The following is a 25559-nucleotide window of genomic DNA, read 5'->3' on the forward strand; positions in this document are numbered from 1 at the left end:
GACAACCAGGTATAATGATAAATTGTTCATCCTCTTAGAAATGTATTATCCTCTATAGAGCACAATTACATTTCTAGGGACTTCTTTTTCCTCTCTGATCATTTTGCTTATATACCAATCCTTCCTCAGACCTCCAAACCACAAATTTGGTATATGATTCAAAGTAATGGATAAGCTACATCTTGACTGGCTACCCACTGTCATTAAGGCTTCCCAACAGAAGAGAACAGGAGCTCAGAACAAAGCCATTATTACCATCTAGGGTTTCAATCGCACATTCCCCTGTGAACTTTCATCAGGCTGTGGGTGAGCCAAGAGAAAGAAATATTTTACTTGGAAGGGACACAACCTTTAACCACTTGTCCCTCCATGTCCCTCCAGGATGGCTTCCTGGTATTAGGGAAGAGGGCATGCCAGTGCCTCCCAAGCAGAAGTGGGGCTTCAGCCCCTCTCATCCATCCAGAGCCTAGCAGAAAAGGACAGTGGAGGAACATCCATCCCATTCTGTCTTTATTACCGCACTCTGCCCTCTGGAAGTCCAGCTCCTTACCCAAAGTCCCTTAGTGATGAGGCTTTGTCTTCGGCCCTTGTCTATGATGCTTGTTCTATTTGACTGAGAAGGGCCTGTCTTCTGAATATTGTAATTTTGTTCAATCGACACCTTTCAGTCTTTCTAGTCCTTTGTTCCTCAAAATAATATGCTTTCTTGAGGATCCTGCAGAGGGAAAAGAATTCCTTTGGTTTTTATATGATCTCAGTGAAAACCTCGGCTTTCACAAATAATTAAAAATGAAATTATTCTCTTTTTAAAAGTCCTTTAAAACTCAGCTATCCTTTTTCCCCTAAATAAGATGGGGAGGTAGCTAGCCACATACCAGCTCTCTTGACATGTCTTGGAATCTCTCCACAGGTTTTCAATATAGAGGAATATTTATTGTGAATCACCTATTCTTGGTATCCTGTGAGAATACCACCTTTCCTTCTGGAAGAGAAAGGAAACACTGAGGCCCAAGAGCCAGTCCCAATGCAACCAAACACCATTGATTAGATGGTTGAACTGACATTATTTTTCACCTCATAGTTTCCTCTTCAGTCTCAAAAAATAAAAGTCTCTGCAGTCTTTGAAATAGTCACACTATCTTTCTTTCAACAACTGACTTACTTATAACTAATTGTATGCCCCCTTTTATATGAGTTACTCAGAAACTTGGATACAATTTATGACAATAGAGATAGTCATATGGGTGCAAAGCTTATTCTCAGTTTCATCTTAGTCTTCAGAATAAGACATAGTTTAAATAAAATAGATGGTTAATACCCCGCCCCACCTTTGAGATGTGAGTGGTGTGGTTTGTTCATTCATTACTCAACATCTTCCCTTTTAGGCCACCACGGACTTGTATGGCAACTGCACTCTGAGGCACTCTGGGACATCTGCAGCTGCTCCCGAGGCGGCTGGTGTGTTTGCACTGGCTTTAGAGGCTAAGTATGTGTCAGCTCTGTGCTAGAGACCAGCTCTGCAGGGAGAACATGCGTGTTCTTCTCCACCCACATGCCAGGTGGAGAAAGAAGTGGATGTGAGAGCCTAGGAAGTTAGGCTAATGAACTCTGCTAGACATTTCTAAATGTCTCGTGGGCCTTAACTGATACACACTCACATGCACACATCATAAAACTACATAATTACATAATTGAAATAGCAAAAGGCTCCAAGTTACAATAATACAAATTAGCAACTTATTCATATATGAAAATAGGACAAATATTTATTTCTTCATGAAATCCCCCTTTGTCTTTGGTGTGTTATTCGCCTATTTTGCTCCACTAGTACTCTCAGTCAGTCAGCTAAATGAAGGAAAATCAAATTGCCAAGCTGACTATCTAGCAAGGCAAAGAGGATGCTCCTATTTGAGATGTGTTCATTTATAAAGTAGATCCAATTCTCAAAACTGAGACAAGGCAGATGAAGCTAGCAACTTAGACCAAAATATGGGTTTTATGGGGCTGGAGAGAGGGCTCAGCATTTAAGAACACTGGCTGCTCTTGCAGAAGACCCAGGTTCCGTTCCCACATGTGGCAGCTAACAACTGTCCATAGTTCTAGTTCCAGGGAACCCAGTGCCCTCTTCTGGCCTCCATGAATATTGCACATAGGGGTTCACTTGCATGCACACGAGCAAAACACTCATACAGAAAATAAAAATATATAATTTTTTTAAAGATGAGCTTTATTGGGAAGCACTCTAAGTAACAGGTAAGTGATCATTTCCCATGTTCTAACACCCATGGAGAGGCCACACGTGGCTCCTGCTGGGTGTGCTTTGGCTTTAAGCATCAGTGGCAACACGTGCCCAGCTGCTGCCCTACCTCCCTGAGAAATCAGAAACTGGCCTTACATTTAAGGAATGAGCACTTGGGCTCCAAAAACTTTGACAGTATGCACAGTTTGTTTGGAGAGTTCACAGAATGGATCATCCAGAAACTTGTAAAAAGTTTGATTCAGGTTCCAGAGGCAGGGGAGTTGCCTGTCAGCAACTTCCTCTCATCCCTGTGAGCAGTTACTAGATAATTGCAGCTTTTAACATCAGTCCTTTTTGGCTCTCTCCATATATGATCTGCAAGAGAAGCAAGAGTTGAGCAGGCATGATAGTACATGCCTATATTCCTAGCACTCAGGAGACTGAGGCAGGGGAATATGGAATTCAAGGACAGCCTGACCTACATAAAGAGACCCTCAAAAAATAATACTAGACAAAAGAGGCAAGCGACCCTCCCTATACTGATCTAAACTTTGATTTTTTCCAACAAGTATCAGGTGGAAAACTTAGGACATCAAGATAGCAACACTGTTTAAAACTTGACTCTGAAAGACAGATATCTCTGCCCTCCTAAGCCCGGAAACCAAGACTTCCTCACATATGATGGGCATTATCAGAACCTGAAACCATTCATCTCAGAGCCTAAGCAGATTCTAGCATCTGATTTGGCTTTGCACACTCAGCTCCAAGCACAAATAAGTATCTCCCTTCTGCCTTTCAACCTCAGAGATCAGGCCTTGACTCAGTTCCCTGGGATTTAGGCAAGCAAAATGTCACTTGCACACAGAAATAGACAGCTTAAATAAGATCAGAGCACCCGCTGTGTTCCTGAAGAGATTCATGGTTTTGCACCATGGAAAGTCACCATTATTTCAGCACCCAGGTGTTCAAGTGCATGAATTTTTTAAGAAAGAATTTCCACTTATTTCTCCTTGGCCATAAATGTCACAAGACCACCCTATGCTCCAGGGGGGTCTCAGAGTATAGTTTTATCACTGAGCATATTGCCTTTCTGAATAAAATTGAGGTTTTCTTAATAAAGAAGAAATGAAGGGAAGATACAGGAGAGGCAGCTGCTAGCATCTTTCAGTGTCTACGTGGGCCATTGTCCTGTCCAGATTTCTAATCTCTTATCTGAGCCAAGCAAGGTGGCACACACCTTTAATCCTAGCATTCTAGAGGCAGAGGCAGATAGATCTCTGGGAGTTCAAAGCCAGCCTGATCTTCATGATGAGTTCCAGGCCGGTCAGGGCTACTTAGTAAGACCCTGTCTCGAGAATTTTTTTTGTATTACCTTATCTGCAAAATATTCAAAGTTAGGTCATCCACAAGGTTCAAATGACTTCTTAGAATTTTGCACCTTTTCTTCAGGAATATTTTTTCTATAAAAAATTTTACTTTTCAGTTGAATGTGTGGTGATTTTAAGGCTGAGTGTACCCTAAAATGGGAAACATCTCAACATCTTTTTAAATATTGGCACCAATACTTTAAGTAGGAAACGGTGTCTGTTTTCTTCTAACAGTCTAGCTTGAGTGCCCATAGTGCATAAGGTACTTTATACACATGGTCTATATTTACCCCTCAACAAAACTTCAAGGCCTCTAGGATCCCCATTGCAAAGATAAGAAACTGGGGCTCAGATGTTGAAGTAATTTATTCAAGTTCACATAGTGGGATTTACCCCCTTGGGTGCCTGGGTCAAAGCTGGGACTCTCCTCAGCTTGACTACTGGACCTAGAAAAGGTAATGCCTGCATGGAGTCAGAAACAATCCCATGGATCCCTGAGAAGGTCTGACAGCCCATTTTTTACCATCCCCTGATAACTGAAAGGTGCTGCCAAGGTTGAGAACCACCAGTGTAAATTAACAGTCTCTAATATTAATGTGTGGAGGAAGCATCTGTAAGGAGTCATCTTACATCAAATTCTCAGGCCCACAGCTTCCCAGATGCTGATTCAGAACAGCTGGAAACCTACATTTGTCACTAGTGCCCAGGCGATTCTGATTTGGACTTGAAGACCAAGGTGAAGCCCTCTAACTGGGATAACAGGGGCTAGATTGATGGCTCCTGCCACATCCTGAGCTTCCCTATCATGACAGCTCTCTTTCTCAGTATTGAATTGCCCCTGTCCTCTAGGCTATAGACTCTGTGAAAGCAGGGAATTCCCTGGCATGCCTGGGAATTACCCAGAGGTAGAATGTGGTAGATACTCAATAAACATGTGTGGAACATGTTGTGTGTTGAACCTTTTTACACACACATGACTTTTATCCCAACTGTTATATAGAACATTCCAGAACAAGGAACAACATATGTTAGTTATCCTACAACCTCCAACAACTTTAATACTGCAGATATACCATAATTCTATTATTATTGACTAATTATTGTCTATGAGTCTTGACTGATATCATGGGATTAAACTAAATGAAGGTTTCAGAATAGTATATTACATCAATCCTGAAATTTCTCAGAAGGGGCAATTAGGAGGGACCCAATTTTACTTTATAGACATATGCAAACAACTACTCAAACAATGTTGGGCACTCAGTTACACTCGAGACTGGACTCTATCTATGCTTACTTATCTCAGAAGTAAGAAGGTCTCTGTTTTGGTTCTCTCTTTCCTCCACCCAAGAGGATAACTATGGGGAACATTTGAGGTGTCCCTCCCCAGCCATTGGAGAGCACACATATTTCATAGCAAACACGAAGCCCCCCGTCTGCTAGCCACCCTCGGGTCACACAGACCTCATTATAGGGTTAATAAACCAGAATCCTATTCCAGCTTTTAGCCATAGTCAGCTTCAGGAAGTATGACGCCATTCCCTAGGGTCCTTGGAGACCATATGAGCCAGATATGCTCAGAATCTCTTCCATAAATGTCAATTGGCCTTTGACCTTTCTCCCTCAAAGAAGCAGCTCTGTGCTTCATGAGCACGTGGATTACTGGAGCACAGTGGCTCTGATTCAGAATTTCAGACCAGTGAACTTTGTGTTGAAAGTTTACCACTTGAGTTAAACTGTTCGAAGTCCTTTCAGTTTTTGGCTTCTGAACAGAACGGTAATCACAGGGTGTCCATTTTTCCTGTGACCCTCAGTGAAAAATAAATTCTGCACTCTGGTCCAGCATGCCCACCCCCAAAAGTTTCACAAAAATACTAACATCATTTTATACGCAATGCACTCTGTCTTTCTTTTCTAAGCTGCTTATTTTCTTTATTATTAATGGTTATTATTATTTGATTTTTTTCCTACTAGGTATCCCAAGCTGGTCTCAAACTGCAGGCATCCTCCTACAGCCTCTACCATGCTGGAATTGCTGGAATTCTCAGCCTTGTCTATATATTGGAACACTCTGGGAAATGTTAACCATTTCAAGCAGTAACTTCTCACTCCCAGAGGTCATGATTTAATAGGTCTGGGATCAGGATTAAGTGGGGGATTTCAAATGCCCTCTCCAAAAGATTTAACCTGCAGCCCAGGTAGATTACATGAGCAATAAGTTGATTTCCCAAGAAGTCATGACTTGCAGTTTGAAAAAGTGACACTGAGCAATAATGAACACTACTTTTCAAAGAAAGTAGAGTGGTTTGTCTGGTGAATAAACAGGTATGAAGGGGCTGTTCTGGGCCCTGGGGATGCAAATATATTGAAGGTATTATCTCTGCCCTTGAAGGACTGACAGTTTCATTTTCAGACATGAAGGGCACCATGTAGCCAGAACCCAGATCAAGAAACAGCATACTGTTAGCACCCAGAACCTCCTTTGGGTCCCTCCTTAGTTGTGACTCCCAAAACTATCCACTAGCCCAACCCCCAACAGTGTAAATTAGTTGCTTCTATTTTTATGCTTTAAAAAAATTGAATCATATAGTATGTTCTCTATATTAGTCCATTTTTCCTTACTATAGCAAAATACTTGATGCTAGGGGCTGGAGACATAGCTCAGCAGTTAAGAGCACTGGCTGCTCTTGGAGAAGACCCAGATTTGGTTCTCAGTACCCAAATGGCATCTCACAAGCCATCAGGAACTTGAGTTCCGGGGAATTTGATGCCCTCTACTGGACTCTGAGGGCATTGTATGTATGTGGTACACTTGGATGCAGCCAAAACACTCATTCATACACATAAAATAGAAATAAATGTATATCTTTTTTTGGGTTTTTTTTGAGACATGGTCTCCCTGTAGCTCCAGCCAGCCTGGAACTCTCTATGTAGACCATGTTGGCCTTGTTCTCACAGAGATCTGCCTGCCTCTGCCTCCTGAGTGCTAGGATTAAAAGCATGTACCGCTATGCCCAGCAAAAAGTAAATACATAATTTTATAAAAATACCTGTCACTAAGTACTTAATAAATAAAAGAGGTTTATTTAACTCATGAGTTTGGGAGATGAAAGCCCAAGACCTGGCGTCCCCCTCAGTTTAACCTCTGGTGAGGGACACCGTGGCAGACAGAGTCCTGGTAGGAACACTTGAGAGAGGGAGCAGGGGAGGGATCACACGGCTAAACGGGAAGTCAGAGAATGGAGACAAACTAGGCTTGCTCTTTTCTGACACTCTCTCTCTCTGGAACAACAAAGAAATCCACAAGAATTCTATGAATTTCTCCAGAGGGCAGGGCCCCCAATAACCTATTCCCCTCCCACTTAAGTCCTACCTCTTAAAGGTTGTACCATCATCCAACAATGCCCCACTGAGGACCAAGCTCCCAAAAGATGAACCCTTGGAGAGCCACTCAAACCATATCTAATCCATATCATTCTCTTCCTTCCTGGTTTCTTTGGCTCAGTGTTGTGTTGGTGAGATCTGTCCCTAAAACACTGCAGATATAGCTCAGTTAGTAGAATACTTGTGCAAGTCCTACTTGTGCAAGCATGTGCAAGTCCCCAAGTTTGAACCCCAGCACTACATAAACCATGTGTAGTGCTACATGTCTGTAATCCCAGCACTAGGAAGTGGAGGCAGAAGGATCAAGAGTTCAAGGTCATCCTCATTTACATAGGGAGTTTGAAACCAGTCTGAGTTACAGGAAACTCTGCCTTTAAAAAAAATTGTACATATTATTCAAAACAGATATAATTTATTCATCTCATGGTTGTATAATACCCCACATTCTAAAAGTTACTATGCTGAACATTGGAAAGAACCACAATTTGGAACTATGAGTATTCATGTACATACATCTGCTGAATATGTGTGCGTTTTGTCAGATACTTATCTAGAAATTTATATAATTTCTTGGCTATGGTTCAGGCACATGGACAACCTTAGTAGATAAGGACCAATTAGTTTTCCAGAGCACCTACAATAATTTACATACCTATCAGCAAAGTTTGTGAGGTCCAGTGTCCCACAGCTTTGACAACATGTGGTATTGTCAATCTTTTTCATCTTAGCCACTGCAATCAACATATGTGTTAAAATGGTCTTTTGAAATATATTTTAGGGGTTGGAGAGATGGCCCAGTGGTTAAGAGCACTGGCTGCTTTTGCAGAAGACCTGAGTTTGGTTCCCAGCATCTACATGACAGCTAACCACCATCTATAACTCTAGTTCTAGGGCATCTGATGCCCTCTTCTGACCTCCTTGGGCATTGCATGCACATGGTACATATACATGCATGCAGGTAAAATACTCATACACATAAAATAAATAAAACTTCTTAAAATAAATGCATTTTTCAGTAAGAAAGGCAACAATATTTTTTAAATTAACATGTACAATGGTTCTAGATAGTGCATAGACACTCTTCCTTGAGTTGAGAGTTCATAGATGGTCCAAAATCTCCCAAGGGGGTCTGTGTCCTGAGTGTTATTTACCTTAGTCATGTGTCTCTGCTTTTCTAATCCTTGTCTTTCTCTGTCTGTACTCTCTGCCTCATATCACCAGCCTGGGTCTGACCTGGAGAGACATGCAGCATCTGACTGTGCTCACCTCCAAACGGAACCAGCTTCATGATGAGGTCCATCAGTGGCGACGGAATGGAGTTGGCCTGGAATTTAATCACCTCTTTGGCTATGGAGTCCTTGATGCTGGTGCCATGGTGAAAATGGCTAAAGACTGGAAAACTGTCCCTGAGAGATTCCACTGTGTGGGAGGCTCAGTGCAGGACCCTGAGTAAGTAGAGGCAGTGGTTCTCCTGCTGGGTGTTGGAGGTGCCCTGTTGGTGGTAATCCCAGAGTTCCTCCCCACATCAGGAATCATGCTGGCTTTCATTCAGGACAACCAGCTTCTAGGCAGAGCTACAGAGAAGCACAGCTACAAAGGAGCACAGCTGTAGGGGGACCATTTACTCAGAATACCAATTGTGCAACTCAGAAACACTGCTGTAACTGTTCCCATCATCTGTACCATCGTTTATAAGTGCATGGATCAGTCAATCAGTATAGCAAGCTTACAGATCAGTAAGGGACCTGAGGAATGTCTCAGAGGAACCCTATCCTCTCCCATCATCTTCTTCTAAAGAGCAATCACTATTCTAATCCCATAGGTTATTTTGCCTATTCCATATTTAATATAAATGGAATCTGTACTGTGTTCTCATTTATATCTAGATTATTTTGTTCAGAATCATGTTTGTAAGGTTTGACTACATTTAATGTACATCGTGGCTTATTCTAATTGAAGAGTGTTCCAATGTGTGACTATGATACTTTTCATTCTATTTATGGGACAAGGGAAGGCTTTATTGTGCATGAGGTGGACTGTAATTTGGAGGAGTCTTAGTGAGTTCCCCACACAGAAACCACTGATTGGGTCAAGTGTAGCTACTACCCATCCCACTGCCCCTGCATGACAAAAGAATTGGTCATAAAGGGTACTTCTTCATTTAATTTCTTTCTATCTTCACTGACCCATCAGAACGATGAAAATACAGCTTACTATCATAATTGAGGTGTCACATACATAACACAAAAAGTACAGTATTTATTTGAGGGATGTGGGAGGCAAAGTTGAGACAAGGTTCACCGTGCAGCCCAGGCTGACCTTGAACTCACAACCTTCTTGCCTCAGCCTCCAGAGTGCTGCAATTACAGGTGCATGCCATCACACTGATCTTTTTTGAGTTTTGATGAATATATACAACTGGGTAACTATCACCCAATCAAAATATGGAACGTTCCATCCACCTGGAAAGGTTCTTTGGTTCCCTTCTAATTAGGACACACACCCCACAGACAGCTCTTGTTCTTATTCCTCTTACTGTAGATTGGTTCTGCCGTTCTTGCATTTAACCAGAATCAGATGGCATGGATGCTTCTGTTTCTAATTTCTTCCACTCAGCATCAAACTTGGGAGATGTACCCATGCTGCTCCTTGTGGTAAACAGGTCATTCATTTTCACTGCTGGTTATTCCATTGTGAGGCTACACCATTGTAGCTTCTGTGATTTAAACTGTGTAGAGGTCCACCTCCCTGCCCCTTTCCACCACCCCCTTCCCATGTCTTATTTCTGCTGATCTTCTGAACTTGATGAGATTACACTCAGTAAGAATCCTCCCCTCCATTTAGTTTTGTTCTCAGATGCCCTGTAGCTGTTGTAGTCATTTACCTAGACTGGGTTCAAATCTGAACTTCATCAACTTAAACATCTTTTACCAAGCTGCGACTTCTCTGGCCCTCTATTTTAGCGATTTTCAGTCCTTGGGACCTGACCCTTTTTGACAGTATAAAGTCTACAAACCCATATCTCAATATAATGTTTTTGACCTTATTAGATAAAATGCATAAAATTACAGAGGAAGTCAATTATATTGAAAACACAATCTGTGTTTTAAAAGCAAATCTGTAATAAAGTAACTCATGTTCTTTTTTATGAACACATTACGTAGAAAGCTCTAGTGGTGAGTCTAATGGGCACCATAAGTTCAGAGCAGTTGTGATAAATAAATTACCACTGCAAAGTCAGACATGGTGGCAGATACCTGTGATCCCAGCTGAGGCTGAGGCAGGAGAGGCCAGCCTAGGCTCCATAGCAAAACCCTGTCTCCGCAGCAAAAGTTACTGAAATATGTGTGCAATATAGAATTCCAGAAGCCCTGGCTCTGACAATGCAGGAGAAAGTGTTAAGACCATTCTGTAATGGGACCTGCATTCATGAGCAAGGCTAAGTGTCCCTAACAGGTTAGTGAAAATTAAGACGTGGGGAGTTTTCCATCTAAATTATTGGGCTTGATGAATTCTTTGGACCCCAAAAGAGTATCTTTTCTCATTCTTCACCAGTGGAGCTAATGTCTCCCTCAGCAGGTTTCTGGGGGGTGTTAGTGACATACTACAAAGCTGGCACAGAGTAGACACTTAATGTAGCTTTGTCTCCTTTCATCTGTGATTTTAAACACTCTGAGTTCACACTTACAGAAAAAGTAAAGAAAATGGTCTGAAATTCCAGATAAAATAATTGCCAGAATTGAGCACATTCTAAAGGAGGAAAATCCTCCTCTGGGTAGGCATCCTCCATCGGTGAGCATTCTCCCATAGTGAGCATCCTCCCATAGTGAGCATCCTCTCACGGCGAGCATCCTCCCATAGTGAACATTCTCCCATAGTGAGCATCCTCCCATAGTGAGCATCCTCCCATTGTGAACATCCTCTCACAGTGAACATCCTCCCATAGTGAATATTTTCACTGTCTGCTAAGTGTCTAGAAAGTGGCACAAAGCAGGTCATTGCAGAGCTCTGTATTTTTCTATTGGACCATACCATGATCTCATAAAGCAACACTCCAGTCAGTGCCACATAGGACATCAAAGCTTCAGTTGAGGCCCTATGATAATCTACAGAAACAGAGTTGCACACGCCCAAGTGAAGTTATAGATACCTATGCAAAACCAGCTACCCTGCAGTGTTCCTCACAGCTTTTCAAAATCTATTATGCCAATGAGCACTTCTGTTTACCTCCATGGTAACTCAGACTACTCTAAGAGCCAAACAAATTGACTGACTTGGTCAAGGTCCCAAAGGGTATGCATTTAAGGGATGGAAGGAACTTTTATCGAATGCCGACTACATGCCATGTACTTTACACACACGTTTCATAGTCTCCTTGTTGTTGAAGATGTACCTCACCCTCAGGCAATCAGAGGGTGAACATTTCTCAGCATTATAATGACAAATTGGGCACATGCTGTGTCTCAGGGAGAAGCACCTACTATGTGCCTAGGCTTTTGCATTGTATTTAGGCCACATAAGCCCAGGAGGTGTGTCCTATCGCTCTTGCTTTTCATAGGTGAGGAAGTTGAGATGCGGAAAGCATAGGAAATATGTTCCAGGTCAAGGAAGGCCAGACATGACTAAAAGAAAGCTTATTTGAATCCAAAACTCAAGTTCTTTTTACTACATGACATTGGCCTTGGACCCTAGATCAGGCTCTGTGTTAGAGAAGTTCTACTAGAAGCTTGGCAGTGTCCTTAAGGGTGAAGAGGGGAGGCTGGGAAAGGTTAGGGCATCTGAGGGTCCCCAGCTACTAAGTGGCCAATCTGTAATTTGAGTGTAGACCCTCATCTCTGTGTGTCTCAGTAAGTCTTCACTGGAGGAGGGGAGGCCTGGGGGATTTTTCGAGTAAGAACTGAGGACTTTGAAAACTCTACCTGGAGAGTGGTCCTTCCCCACCTCCCATCCCCAAATCCATAACTGTCATCCAGATTCCTTGTCATTGTAGGTGCCCAGAGTCCTGAACAGAGAAATATGACTGAGACGTACTGTCCACATAGTGGATTTAACTGTACCCAAAGTCAGTTACAGAAGGCTTGACTACTCTGTGTCCCTTGTTAAAGTTTAGAAGAATTTCTTGAAAATTTGGAAGGTTGGGAGGCCTTCTGGGTGGTAAAATGTTTTAGATCTACACCATCCAAAGTAATAGCAGGTGACTATTGAGCACTGGGGATGGGAACGGTACAACTAAAGAACTAAAGTTTCCATTTCATTTGATTCCAACTAATTTAATTTAAAACAGAGACAGCCACCGGTAGCTAGTGGCTAGCATCTGGGACAGCTCAGCACTAAGGCCCATCTGGCATTTCCTTCTTAGAAGGGGAGATGCTAAATAGGACAAACAGAATGGGAAGTAGAAATTTAATAATATCAACTCCATGCGATGTGACAAGAATTTGAGACTGGGAGTAGGCCCAGCCTTGGACCGCTCTCATCTTCAAAAATTTTATAATATCATCTCCATGCGATGTGACAAGAATTTGAGACTGGGAGTAGGCCCAGCCTTTTGGACCGCTCTCATCTTCCTATTGCCTGGACCTCACTGCTCAGTCCTCACACACAAACAGCATGATATCATGACTCCAAAAGTTCAAGGGCAGCCCTGGGAAAACACTGCTAAGAGTTACTGCTAAGAAATTCTCTTGAACAGCCCTTTAACCTCCACTGTCTCGTTTAATCGCTGAAGACTAGCATCACTAGTCTCGATTTTCAGGTGAGAACACAGGCTTAGAAATATGAAAATGAGTGACTTTACTTCATTGAGTCAGCCATGCAAAAGACTTCCAGTATCCACGCCCTAACTGATGCTCTGCCAGCAGCAGGTAGAGGCTAAGCTGTCCCTCAGAACCATGTGGCCTGAGCACTGTCAGCTGCACACTGGCTACATTCTCGGTTAACAAAAAGTGTCACTATTGAAGTATTTAGGGGACAGTTAGCTTGGGATTTAATGGGGGTATCTCAGGTGAGGGTCACACTGGTTTCAAACCTTATCTTCTGAGACAAGCAGGGTCAACCTCTAATGATCCTAAAGCACTATGTGATTGTGAGAGAGGACAAGAGGAAGTCACCATGGGATGAGGAATGAGAGGAAGAAGAATGAGAACTCTCCCAGTCCTTGAATATGCTTGGCATCCACTAAAATCTCTATCAATGTGAAATTTGAAACCAGAGGGAACACTGAAAATAATTCCATCAACTAGGAATCAGAGATAGAGATATGACCATCTGCACAAGCCAGGAACTGTGTCCACCGTAGGGTATATTGTTTCTGATGGAAAGAAACTGGACAGTTGGTTCAGATAAAATTTTGTTGAAATCTCACAAGCACAGGCCCTCTTCTGGCTCACTCACAAATGGATAGAACAGTGTCAGGTGCCTAGTAGATATATACCTACTTTTTGATTGAAGAAAACAATGAATATATTCAGCCAGCATCACCTGAGCACAAGTAATCAAGTCTTCATTATATCTGTAAGAGCAGCAGACCAGCAAGGCGAACCGTGCCCTCTCATCCCTCATCCAGCGCCACACCTGAACTTGTTCTCAGATGCTTATGAAATAGGTTTAGGGCAAATGTTCTTATCAGAAAACTCAGAAGCTGGACAGGAGGACTTGGAGGGCAACCCAGGGATGGCTGTGCCACTTGGCAGATGAGACCTAGAATTAGGCTTCCAAGGAGCTGCAAGAGGTTTGAACAGTCACTCACAATTAGCAGTCTCCATGACACTCAGGGCTGCACAGAAACAGCTTGCAGCTGAAGAGAGAGTGACAAATGTCAGATTTATGTGTTTCTTCAGCATTTATCTTCCCAGAGAAGGAGTCAATTTGAAAAGCAATTTTCTAAAGAACTTTATCAAGAAAGTCAGTGAAGGGTGCTCAAGGAGGATCAAAGGGGAAAAGACAACCAGCTGTGACCAACTGCAACAGCCACGTGCATAGAACAGAGCAAACCCCAATGCCCGCCCCATCACCCGCATAGAGGGGAGCCTACCCTTCCATGCAGCCCAAGGGACCTCGGAACGCAGCTCCCTTGGCTGCTCTTAGCTCCTTGACCTGAATGTGTGCTCTGACTGAATTTAAAGTGAATGTGGAAATAAATGTTAAAACCTGATATGAATGCCAGAAGTAGCAGTGGAGAGAGAAGAGTGTACTCTGCCCTGTGACAGCTGTGTGACCCTGGACAGCACTGCTGAACTATGGTGTCCTCCTGTGTGGGTCAAGGGGCCACCTGACCCTGTCATATGCAGAGGAACCCTCAAGTGAACACTCACTGGATGTTCTCACAAATACCATACTACAGGCATGTTATACACTTGAAAAAGAATGGCTGTTACCTGTGAGTAATGAAACAATCATGTGGTCATAACTTTATCATACAGTTGAGGATCCATACAGCATTCTGCAGGGCACCCTGGGAAACACCTGCTTCTAGGCAGGAGACAATTGACCACTTGTTTACACTTGGTCAGCACCTGCTTCTAGGCAGGAGATAACTGACCATTTGTTACAGCAATATGCAACAGGGTAGAGGTAGCAGCCACCCCCAAGCCCCTGGGGTTTTCTGTGATAGGTCTTGAATGCTAGACTTTTATACATCGCCTTTGTGAGATCAAAGAATAGCTCTTAAATCTCTTGATGAGTGTCTACAGAGAAGGAGTTCCAGAAATGACCCAGAACGAGCACTCTGTGACTCTTAAAATATCTTTTCCATAAGCATCTCTTATTTTAACTTCTTATAAGCTGACTCTTCCTAAGCACAGATTGTCTTTTTCATTTAGAATGATTTTTTCCTCTTTTCTTCTTATAAAAGCAATATACGGTCAATGTAGTAAAATTAAAACACAAGAGAGCAAAGCTAAATAAGTAAGAAACCCCTGGAAACAGTTGTTCCTCAGTGTACGTACAGACGGCTCTAGGACCACAGATGCTCTGGGACATCCAAGGACACTCCAGTCCCTTCTGTACTTGCCTATGACCTGTGCCATCCTCTTGTATGCTTTAAATCATCTCTAGATAACTTAGATATAAATGTTATATAGATCATTGTTACACTGTATTGTTTAGGGAATTTGACAAGGGGAAAACCCTGAGCCTGTTCACTGAAAATGTGATCTTTTTTCCAAATTTTCCTATCTGCAGCTGATTGGCTCCATGAATGAGCAAGCCGTGAATTAGGAGCACCCACTGTATTGCCTTAACTCCCCCAATGCCCTAGCACCTGCAAAACCCTACCTGTGAGAAGAGAAATTGTGTTCTTATTTTGCCTTTCTTTTCTTTTTGGTGGTGCTAAGGATGGGACCCAGGACAGCCATAGGAGGCTTGACAAGTGCTCAACTACTAAGCCACATCCTCTGCAAGGTTCTTTCTCTACCAAGCTTGTTTACACTGGGATGCACATCGATCTTTCCAATTAATGCCAGAGAACTTGACATTCCCAAAACAGTTTAATCAAGTGTACCCTCTTTCAGGGACCCCAGGTCATAGGCAGCAAGCAGTTCCCATGGACATGAGGATCCAGGGTATTTGGACTGCAAGAATTCCTCCATGCTACCAGGGTCACCAATTTTCTTATTCCTGCACACATCCCAACCTCCAAGACATTTCATCATTCCTAACAAAAAATTTTCTATGTTTGTTCTCACCTGGGAACGAATTGTCTTTCAGTTTTCCAAGATTATATAGTAACCTTCTGATGTTTTGTTTCAACCTCCCTCCATCTCTACCTACACCCACTCTCACAAGTACACCCTGTTCTATCTGAAGTAGCACCCTCAGGTGGGAAGCAGCTGACCTGTTTTAGGTTCCCTTTGTCTCCTCACTGACACTTCCCCTTCCTTTGTCTTTGTCTCTAAGGCCTGCCCTATAACCCAGGGGCTGTGGGAGGCGGGTGTCACAGAAGAAACCAGACTACCACAACAGAACACTGGCCTCTACACACCTAGATGCTGAGGTGGTCCTAGCCCAGGTCTCTCTCTACAAGGACTTCTCAGCTTTCTTAGGTTGTTTTCGTTTTTTTCACATGGAGTCTTGCCTTGTAGCTCAGGCTAGCCTTGAACTCGTGCCAATCTTCCTGTTTCAGCTGCTCAAGTGCTAAGATTACAGAGCAAAAAGAACCATAATGATTAAACCTACAGGGTGGAATGAACGAGTGTTCTATACAGCCAAAAAATGGCATGAATACAGACAACAGACCTCAGACATTATGTGAATGCTTATCAGTTTCTATCACTCTACAGTGAGTGGCAGAGTGTGGGCCGTAGCTACTGTATTAGAGAGCATAGGTATGGAACATTTCCACTCTAGTAGAAAGTTCTGTCATCTGGTGCCAGACCGGCCATTTACAAATATGCTGTGTGTAAACATTTGTATAAAACCCTGCCTGCCAAGGTTGGCTTCATGATTACTCTCCAACAAATTGCATGGTTTCCCTAGGACCTAGGCCAAAAGGCCACTCCCACCACCACCATTGGATTTCTATGATGAACACTTGCTTCGTGTCTCAGCATCCATGATGCACAACCTCACTCCATGGAAACATGTATTTTCTGTATCAGTTACTTTTACAGTAATAAAATACCATGACAAAAGCAGTCTAAGGGAAGAGGGTTTGTTTGGGCTCATAGTTCAAGGCCTACTCCATCATCATAGGAAGTCACAGCAGCAGGTGCTTAAGGTGGATGCTCACAGTGCACCACAATCAGGAAGAAGATGAATGCTAGTTTTCAGCTCACTGTCTCCACGTTATGCAGTCTAGACTCCCTGTCCAAGAATGGTCTTACCCACAGTTGAGCTAAGTCTTCCCATATCAATTAACCTAATCAAGATAATCAGTCCCTCAGAGATATTGTCAGGGGCTATCCTCGATCTATATACTCCCTCAGAGACATGCCCAGAAGCTTGTCTCCTAGGTGATTCTAGGTCTTGTCAAGTTGACAACCAATGTTAGCCATCACAGTTTTCAAGTTGCTCGGGAGAGCATGCCGTTATTCATCAAATGAAGTGTGTGCTTCAGGAAGCTCACTCAAGTTTGTGATCTTGGTTCCAAGGGCAATGCAGAATCAGGCTTGGTGACAATCTAATTGTGTATGACTAGCATCTTTGTGCAGACGTGTTCTACAAGATAGGTGTTTTAAAATATCTGTCATTCCTTGTGCATAAATATCTACTATTTGGAGCTCCAAAATGAAAGCCATGTGGAGGAAGGCTATTGCCTAGGCAATGAGACAGGGAAGGGGCCTCAACTGGTACCATGAGCCATCACTGTGGTTGGTGCTTTTCTGCAGTTTTATCAACCTCACAAGATTCACACAAAATTATACTGACATTTCAAGCACATAAATAATTTTTTCCAATCTCTCATGACTGGTACGTGTAGAAACAGAATTCTAATCCAGACAGGTTTGTTCCCATATTCTACAGTCACACCAAGGAGTCCTCAAAGAATTGCCCTTATTATGTTTCTAATGCAGGAAACTTCTCCAGGAAGGAGATGTGGCTGTAAGGAGAGGTGGTGTAGAGAATACTTGAACTAGCCCCTACAGCGTCTCTAACTCTATGACCAAAGACACTCCCAAAGTCACACGATCTTTCATAAGATGACCTTTCACTGGGATGGATTAATCCAGTGTCAGCATTTTCAGTGGTAGAACAGTTGAGTATCCCTAAACTAAGACTCAAAGATGCTCCAAGGGTGCTAGAGAGGCGGCGCAGCAGTTCAGAATGCTCACTGCACTTGCAGAGGATCTGGGTTCAGTTCTCAGCACCCACAGGCTGCTAACAACCATCTGTAACTCCAGTTCCAAGGGATCTGGTGCCCTCTTCTGGCCTCCAAGGGCATTGTACAACATGGCTATACTTCCATACATTTAGGCAAAACAATCATACACAAAAAATAAAAACAAAATTTGTAAAAACAAAGATGCTCCAAGATCTGAATCTTTTTTGCATACCAACATGGTATCATAAATAGAAAATTCTAAACCAGATCTCATGTGACAGGTCTCAGTCAAAATGCCAATGCACTGAACTGTTACTTATGATTACCTTCAGGAGAGTATATAACATACACGAATTTTCTCTTTAAACTTGGGTTTTATCCACAAAATATCTCATATATACAAACAAATATTCCAAAATTGAAAACCAAAACCCAAAATCTAACGTACTTCTAGTCCCAAGCATTCCAATAAGGAATATTCAACATGTACAGCAATTAAATCAGTAGCTTCCATTCATCAAGGCACTTAGCACTTTAACAGAAAGGCACTATGGAAGCTTCTTTTAGCAGTGGGCAGTCAATCCAAAGATTCATAACCGGCCAGAGTGCTGAGAATAAGTGTCTGTTGAGTGCTCAGCCCAAAATGGGATGTTTAAATCAAGACTCCAAGGTTCAAGGACCATCATGGAAGAGGGGACAGAAATAACGTAAGAGCCAGAGGATGGGGAGGAGTGCTGTGAAATGCCATCTTCTGGATATGACATGTGATTGTACACATGAACTCACAGCAGCTGTGGTTACCTGCACAAGACCTGCCCAAAACCAAGCTAGTCAATATTCCAGCATGCATGGGGGGAGGTTCATGAGGCTCCACACCTAGCTGAGAAGCTATTGGCAGTTGATGACTGCTGGGAAAGGGGGAGTCTTTTTCTTCAGGGGTGTGGCCACTGGTAGGTTGTCCAAACTCTGGTGGATGACCCCGCAGTCATACACATCAGGCAACACTATCAGACTCCATGAGCTATACAAAAGAAGAGGACATGAAAGTGGAGGGAGAGGTATTGGGCAGGTACAGGGGGGTGGGATGGAGGAATTTGGGGTGGATACCATCAAGATACATGTATACATGTATGAAACTGATAAAGAATAAGTTAAAATATTCTGAAAGAAAGAAAGGAAAGAAAAAGAGAAAGAAAAAGAAAGAAAGAAAGAAAGAAAGAAAGAAAGGAAAGAAAGAAAGAAAGAAAGAAAGAAAGAAAGAAAGAAAGAAAGAAAGAAAGAAAGACTCTGTATTCCTGCCTTCGTCTTAGTTGCTCCATAAGTTCACTCGAAGACAAAACTTTGCTAACTGAGGACACTGAGTCATGCCACTAAGAAACAAGGAAGCCATGGACTGCATTCTGTCAATTATTGGCAGAGGATTGCCTCTGAGGGGTTAACTCCCTGGCACCATCAGGTACCCTGTACACAGACTTAGCAGGATCCCATAGTGTGGGAAGGAGAGGGCCTAGGAGATGGCTGAGGTGGGAAGTAGTTAGGTAAAGGGGAGCTATAGTTGCAGGTGACTCAGAGGGGACCTAGCAGGTGATGGAGGGGCACCAACACTGACTACATCCCCTCTTACAGGGAAGGTTCTGTGTAAATGAACAGATTCATACAGCTGTCTGTGAAAATATAACCCAAATCGGTCTCAGTGATTAACTGCAAAGTCCCTGCTCTTCCTGTTACCTGAAGCTGCCTTCAACCTCCTCTCACAGTATGCATACCTTCCCTTACCAAGCCTCTTCCCCTCTCTCTGTCCTCAGGAAAATACCATCCACGGGCAAGTTGGTGCTGACCCTTACAACAGACGCATGTGAGGGGAAGGAAAACTTTGTCCGATACCTTGAGCACGTCCAAGCTGTCATCACGGTCAACGCAACCAGGAGAGGAGACCTAAACATCAATATGACCTCCCCCATGGGCACCAAGTCCATATTGCTGAGCCGGCGTCCGAGAGACGACGACTCCAAGGTGGGCTTTGACAAGTGGCCTTTCATGACCACCCACACTTGGGGGGAGGATGCTCGAGGGACCTGGACCCTGGAGCTAGGGTTTGTGGGCAGCGCAGCCCAGAAGGGGGTGCTGAAAGAATGGACCCTGATGCTACATGGCACACAGAGCGCCCCATACATCGATCAGGTGGTGAGGGATTACCAGTCCAAGTTGGCCATGTCCAAGAAACAAGAGCTGGAAGAAGAGCTGGACGAAGCTGTGGAAAGAAGTCTGCAAAGTATCCTGAGGAAGAACTAGGGCCGCAGTTCCACTTCTGCCTCCACTTCCCTCTCCTTCTGTCTCTGCCTCTGTCCTCGCTCCACAGTTCTGGCAGCCACCAGCCACCTGGCAATTCCTGTCGCCCCACACAAGCAATCCCATCTTCTTGACCTGCAGCTTTGCTCATTGCCCGTGATTCTTTTCACTACAATGGAAGTGATCATTTTTATTCTGTAGCCCAAATACAGCGTTCCTACCAACATCTATGTCCTATGTGTGAAGCGACCTTCTTTATTTCTTTCATGTAAGTGGGTTATCGATATACTGCAAGCAAAGCCAGGACAGCTTTGCTCTCCATTCTTTTTTCATATCTGAGAAGAGAAAAGAATACATCTGAAAAGACACACTGGTGATTCAAGAACCGTTGTCTGTGGTCTCAGCTGAGGCACTCTTACACAGCATGGAAAAGAAAACAGGTAGAGGGTGAACACTGACACTCTGGAAGCTCAGGGAAGCTGCGGATCCCTGGGTGGGAGGGTTGGCTTGAATTTAGCAAGACTGATCAGGGACATGGACTGAGGTGGCATGATAAGAAAGATACCATCTGTAGACAACCCTGAGTACTAGACAGGTAAAAGAGATGTTTAAAAAGCAGGTGCACTGGAAATCTACCAACATCCAAATCCTATTTGCTCTACTCAGCCAGGCTGATGTAAAACCCGTGGTTTTTCTTTCACCCGCTGCTGCTCTGGGTTGTGAAATCTGCTGGAGCAGCCCGGATTTCTCTCTTGCATAGAGTTCATCCACACACCCTCAGTTTTCTGGTGTTCTTCACATAGCTATCCAAAAGAAAAAAATATAAGGCAGGACTAGCAGAGCAGATGGTACTTTACTGTTTTTAAAGATAGGAGCATTCCTTTTCCTAAGTGGCAAGGGTGTTTTTGCTTTAGTTTGGTTTTGGTTTGGTTTATTTTGGTTTGGTTTTGACAGTTTTACCCAGACCCACTTGGGCCTTGATTTCCCAAAAATATCACTGGAGAGCAATGTCTTCCTCCCTCAAGTTGTGATTTCATTGATGTGCTGGGAAAATGACCACTGTTGCAGAAGAGGAGGAAGGATGAAGGGAGCACATTGGAAACATGAGTGGCCATATTCACACAGACCTCTGATTGCAAAGAGCCTGTTCCGCTGAGAGGAAGACATGCTACTGCACCCTACTGGAGGTCTGAAGACAGTAAGAGGTGACTGCTTTTAGGAAAGCACACAGTTGCCATCTTGGCAACTCAGAAACCCATGACAATGTCTAACACAAACCCCAAAGGTTATAGCTGTCAACCTCAAGACACAACTTCATTCCCAATCAGTTATTACCAAAGTAACCTGTTGTCACTTGGCATCCTGCCCAAGGACTGGCTTTCCTCCCAATCCCAGGAGCCAATCATTCCCAGGAAGTGATTCCCCATCAGCCACTCCAGGCTCCAGCCCTCTCTTCCCTGGAGCCTGAGCAAAGCCTGGAGTTCCTTTCCCACAGTCAGCAACGTACCAGCCCTAGGTTCCCTTCCCTGAAGGTCACAACTGTAGGAGAGAATTCTGGAACTCTCACTTCATTTCTTTTATCCCCCATAGTGGCATGAATTTCATCTTCTCTGATACCTTGTGGCTTTCCCTGTATCCTGCTTTTAAGTGTAATAATATTTATGATTTTTTAAAAGAAATTTATTACTTGTTGCAAAGGTCTTTTTAAACCAGTTTAGATTTAAAGAAAACAAATGGCAGTCATTGGAAATCCATTTCACATTAATGGTCGAAAATAAACCAAAGGACATTATGTGTGCCTGTATGCACTGGTGCACAGAGAAATATATATACATATGTAGACTATATACATGTGTGTATGTTTGTGTATATATACACTTGTATAAATGTATATACACACATATACCTAAATGTGTGTGTATTCTGTACTTATTGAAGAAACAGACACCCTATACATCTCTGACAGAATATTTGGAGAAAATCAAGATGATTCTGGCTGAATAAAAGGCCAGTAGAGATTCAGGTGAAATGTGTGTCCATCTCTTTCCATTATGACACCTCTGTAATTTCTCAGCTCTCTGTACAAACATTAAAATGTCTTATATAAGCAAAAAAGATATAAAATAGTTGTCCATATTTTCACATTGTGGTATAATTTATGAAATTAGAGAGTAACTTAGCAGCTTCTTAATAGAGATGGCAAGTTTTGATATGCATATACAGTATATAAAATATACATAGTGCTATATATAAATATTTCATCTCTTATTTCATTTTTGGCATCAGTATTAACACAGAACTATGTCTAGCTAGTGCTGTTTTTATGATGCCCTGATCTTAATGCAAGGGAGAGTTATTTATAGTTATTTATTTTAAAAATCGAAAATAAGTGAATAACAATCAGGTTAACATTGTTACTCCTGTAACAAAATTTTTAAAGTAAATTTAACAATATATGTTGTAAATTAGGAGGCTCAACAATAAAACATACCTTCTAGAAATTATGTGGGATGTGCTGTATCTTATATGAAAACATTTCCACCCTTTGTAGGAGCCAAAGAGAGATCTTTAGAACCTGCTTTAGTAAATACATGTGACAGATATGTAATTAACATACAACCCACACAAAATTATGATCAACAGCAGCATTTTTGAGACTCAAATTGTATCTGTTAGAGGGTTCTAAAACTAATTTAGGCAGTTGATACCAGAATTTCTAATAGAAGGGAATAGGGTCAATCATGCATGTTAAGAATAAGTATTATTTTCTGAAGAGTTTGCTCTGTGTGTGTGTGTGTGTGTGTGTGTGTGTGTGTGTGTGTGTGTGTGTGTTTCTGTCTGTCTGTCTGTCTGTCTGCCTATGTGTTCTGGCCCATGATGTAAAACACATGTCTTATTGTGGGACATGTTCAAAATCTTTTAGAAACACCCTTCTAGAATATATAACTAGAATAAGATATACTGTAGTAACAAACAGCCTCAAAATCTCAGTGGTTTGATTCAAAGGTATTTATTTGTAGTTCACACCAGTTCTCAAGAGGATTTGGGTGACTCTCCAAAGCCACAGAACTCCATGCAATGAACAGGGGCCCTGTGTCTGGCAAAATCACTAGGCAGCTCCACATTCTCTCTTCCCTGTTTGGGAGATGCATGCTTTCACCCCCTGCCCTGGCCAGTTCTAGCTAATGAACCTACATGAGCATAAAGCAATTAAGAAATATAGGGTAATTAGTGGGGTGGTAGATGAACATTAGACTCCCTACCACAGATACCTGACATCCTACAAAACAAACTCTTGAGTTCAGATCTACATGGGAATCTCTCCCCGTGGAAGGAACTGTGAGCATTAATCCAAATTAACTGTGCCTTAGCCCCTCATTATTAAACTAGATGTTATTCCAAAATTTCCTTAAAAGTAATTCATTGCAAACAATTTATAATATTCTCTGACACAATACGTAACAAAACCTCAAGAGAGCCAATGACTAAAACCAGATGTGAAAGGAAATAAGGTCCCAAGTTTGGTCTTATAATATTGAAATACTGCATTCTAATACTTGAGTCCAGGGACTGAGGCCCTAAAGATTAAGGTTTGTTTGTTTGTTTGTTTGAAATTCTTATATCATAATTGCTCTATGTTATCATTACCCTCATCATTATAAATTAATGATGGGCCTTCACCAATGCGTGCGTTTATTAGAGTGATTATTTGGAAACCACACAATGCAAAACCTTTAGGACATATAGCCAAATAATTTGTATTTAGAGAAAAAGAGAAATGCTAAATTAGGCAAAGTGTTGATCTCATAGCCAGAGTGTTCGTAGATGTAAAGAGTCTAATTTTGCGAGAAATTTCTAAAATTCAAGACATAAAATTAGAGACAGTGGATATGATGAAGGGTAAAGATTCTAAAATCCCCATGAGCTTGAAATAATGTCAGCACAAAGCATCCCTGGGCCAGTGCAAATTATTTGGCTCTATCCAGTAGTGTGGTTCTCTACCTCCAAAGAAAGAATGAGTCAACAGAAAGGATGGGAAAAGGATGCTAAGCCTATGGGACCTTAAAAAGGGCTGACAAAGGTTGGCAGAGAGAGACCGGTATACAAGAGGATTCCAGTCTCTAAAAAGTACAAGTCATTCTATTGAGAACAGAGACCACCACACTAGATGAGCCACCCCTAAATGCAGTACACTGAGACATCATCACCTGCCAGCGTCCCACCCCATGTCTACCCACAGCCTCTGGCATCTCCTTCAACTTTCCAATACTACTAACTCCAACCTAAGGAATATACAGGCCTAGATCCATAGGAAGAGATCTTTCTATTGATAATTAATCAAGAGTGCTTGAATTTTTCTGCTAGTCTCTCATTCATTTAGTTAAACCCTTTCCTCTATTTAAAAAACTAGTTTGATTTTGTTTCAGATTTGTGAAAATCTGATCTGTAAATTCTCCAAGCCAGCCTGATAACTCCGATTTTCTCTTAAAACCTGGGGATTGGATGAACTTGATGAAAAACGCACTCTGCCCACAGAGGTAAAGCCTTAGTATTATGAAACTCCTAATGCTCAGCCCTGAGTGGACTAGGGCAGGGTGATATGGGTAGGCAATTAGAAATCTCAATCCACAGAGTTCAGAGCCCAGAGCAGTCCAAAGAAATTACCAATTTGCTAGGTCTAATGTCAGCTGTCACTTATTTCTATAGAGGAATCTTCTAATCCACTGGCTTTCCCATCCCAGAATGAACTGTCCCCTCCCAATGCCTCCACAAAATCCTGCACCCAAGAGAGCATTCCACAAACTACTCCAAGGTAGTGACTAAGACTTACCTCCTTTCCTTATGGTCCCATGCCTTCAGACTGTTGACTGGCCACAAATGACAGATAAGTTACCCTGGTCACAGGATGCACACACGCAAGCAAAGAGGCAGCTATGTCTGTTGAGGGCATCAGCACCATGGAACTATAGCCCTGGGAACAAACCTCAGTTCAAAAGCCCTGGTTCTCTTCATAAAGCAACAGTGTGGCTTTTTGTGGCATTTATTTGCTTTTATCCAAATCTGAGAAAATGGAGAAGCATTTGTCCCTGATGACTCCCTTTGTCACTAGTGTGAAAAATGCCATTGGTCACTTCATTCACCAATGTCCCAACCACAAATCTATGACAGAAAATTTTTAGGATAAGCATAGTTTTAGCTTATCCTAAATAGCCTTTCCTGTAAGCTTCAAGTCAAAGAGAAATTTAGATGGAATTTTCCAACGTGAAGGTTAAAGAGGGAAAGTAGAGGTGCAGGATAGAAATATCTTCTGAGAAGTGCTGCTCAGATGTAAGACTTCAAATCTCGGTCTCCAATACTGTAGTGCCCACCTGTAGCTAAGGGAGACAACCCGCTATTGTTCTAAAATGGTGGATAAATTTGTTTTCTCCCCCTATCTAGAAGCCTTTGAGAGGGAACTGACACTGATTCTAACCACTCCAACAGCTATCAAAATACCTGAAAGCAAATCCTGAATCCATCA

At 42.4% G+C, this 25559-nt stretch overlaps 1 protein-coding gene across 1 annotated transcript in view; it reads left to right on the forward strand.

Moving 5' to 3' along the window:
* Positions 1-21339, forward strand: part of Pcsk2 (proprotein convertase subtilisin/kexin type 2) — a 336021-nt gene extending 314682 nt beyond the window's left edge. Inside the window, exons 10-12 of the mRNA XM_008850267.1 lie at positions 1386-1486; positions 8212-8439; positions 19555-21339. Of these exons, the coding sequence (XP_008848489.1) occupies positions 1386-1486; positions 8212-8439; positions 19555-20041 (816 nt within the window). The 3' untranslated portion in view covers positions 20042-21339. The remainder of the gene's footprint in view (positions 1-1385; positions 1487-8211; positions 8440-19554) is intronic.
* The last annotated feature ends 4220 nt before the right edge of the window (positions 21340-25559 follow it).

Source organism: Nannospalax galili, unplaced genomic scaffold (assembly GCF_000622305.1).
Source record: "Nannospalax galili isolate Female #2095 unplaced genomic scaffold, S.galili_v1.0 scaffold245, whole genome shotgun sequence".
Lineage (NCBI taxonomy): Eukaryota > Metazoa > Chordata > Mammalia > Rodentia > Spalacidae > Nannospalax > Nannospalax galili.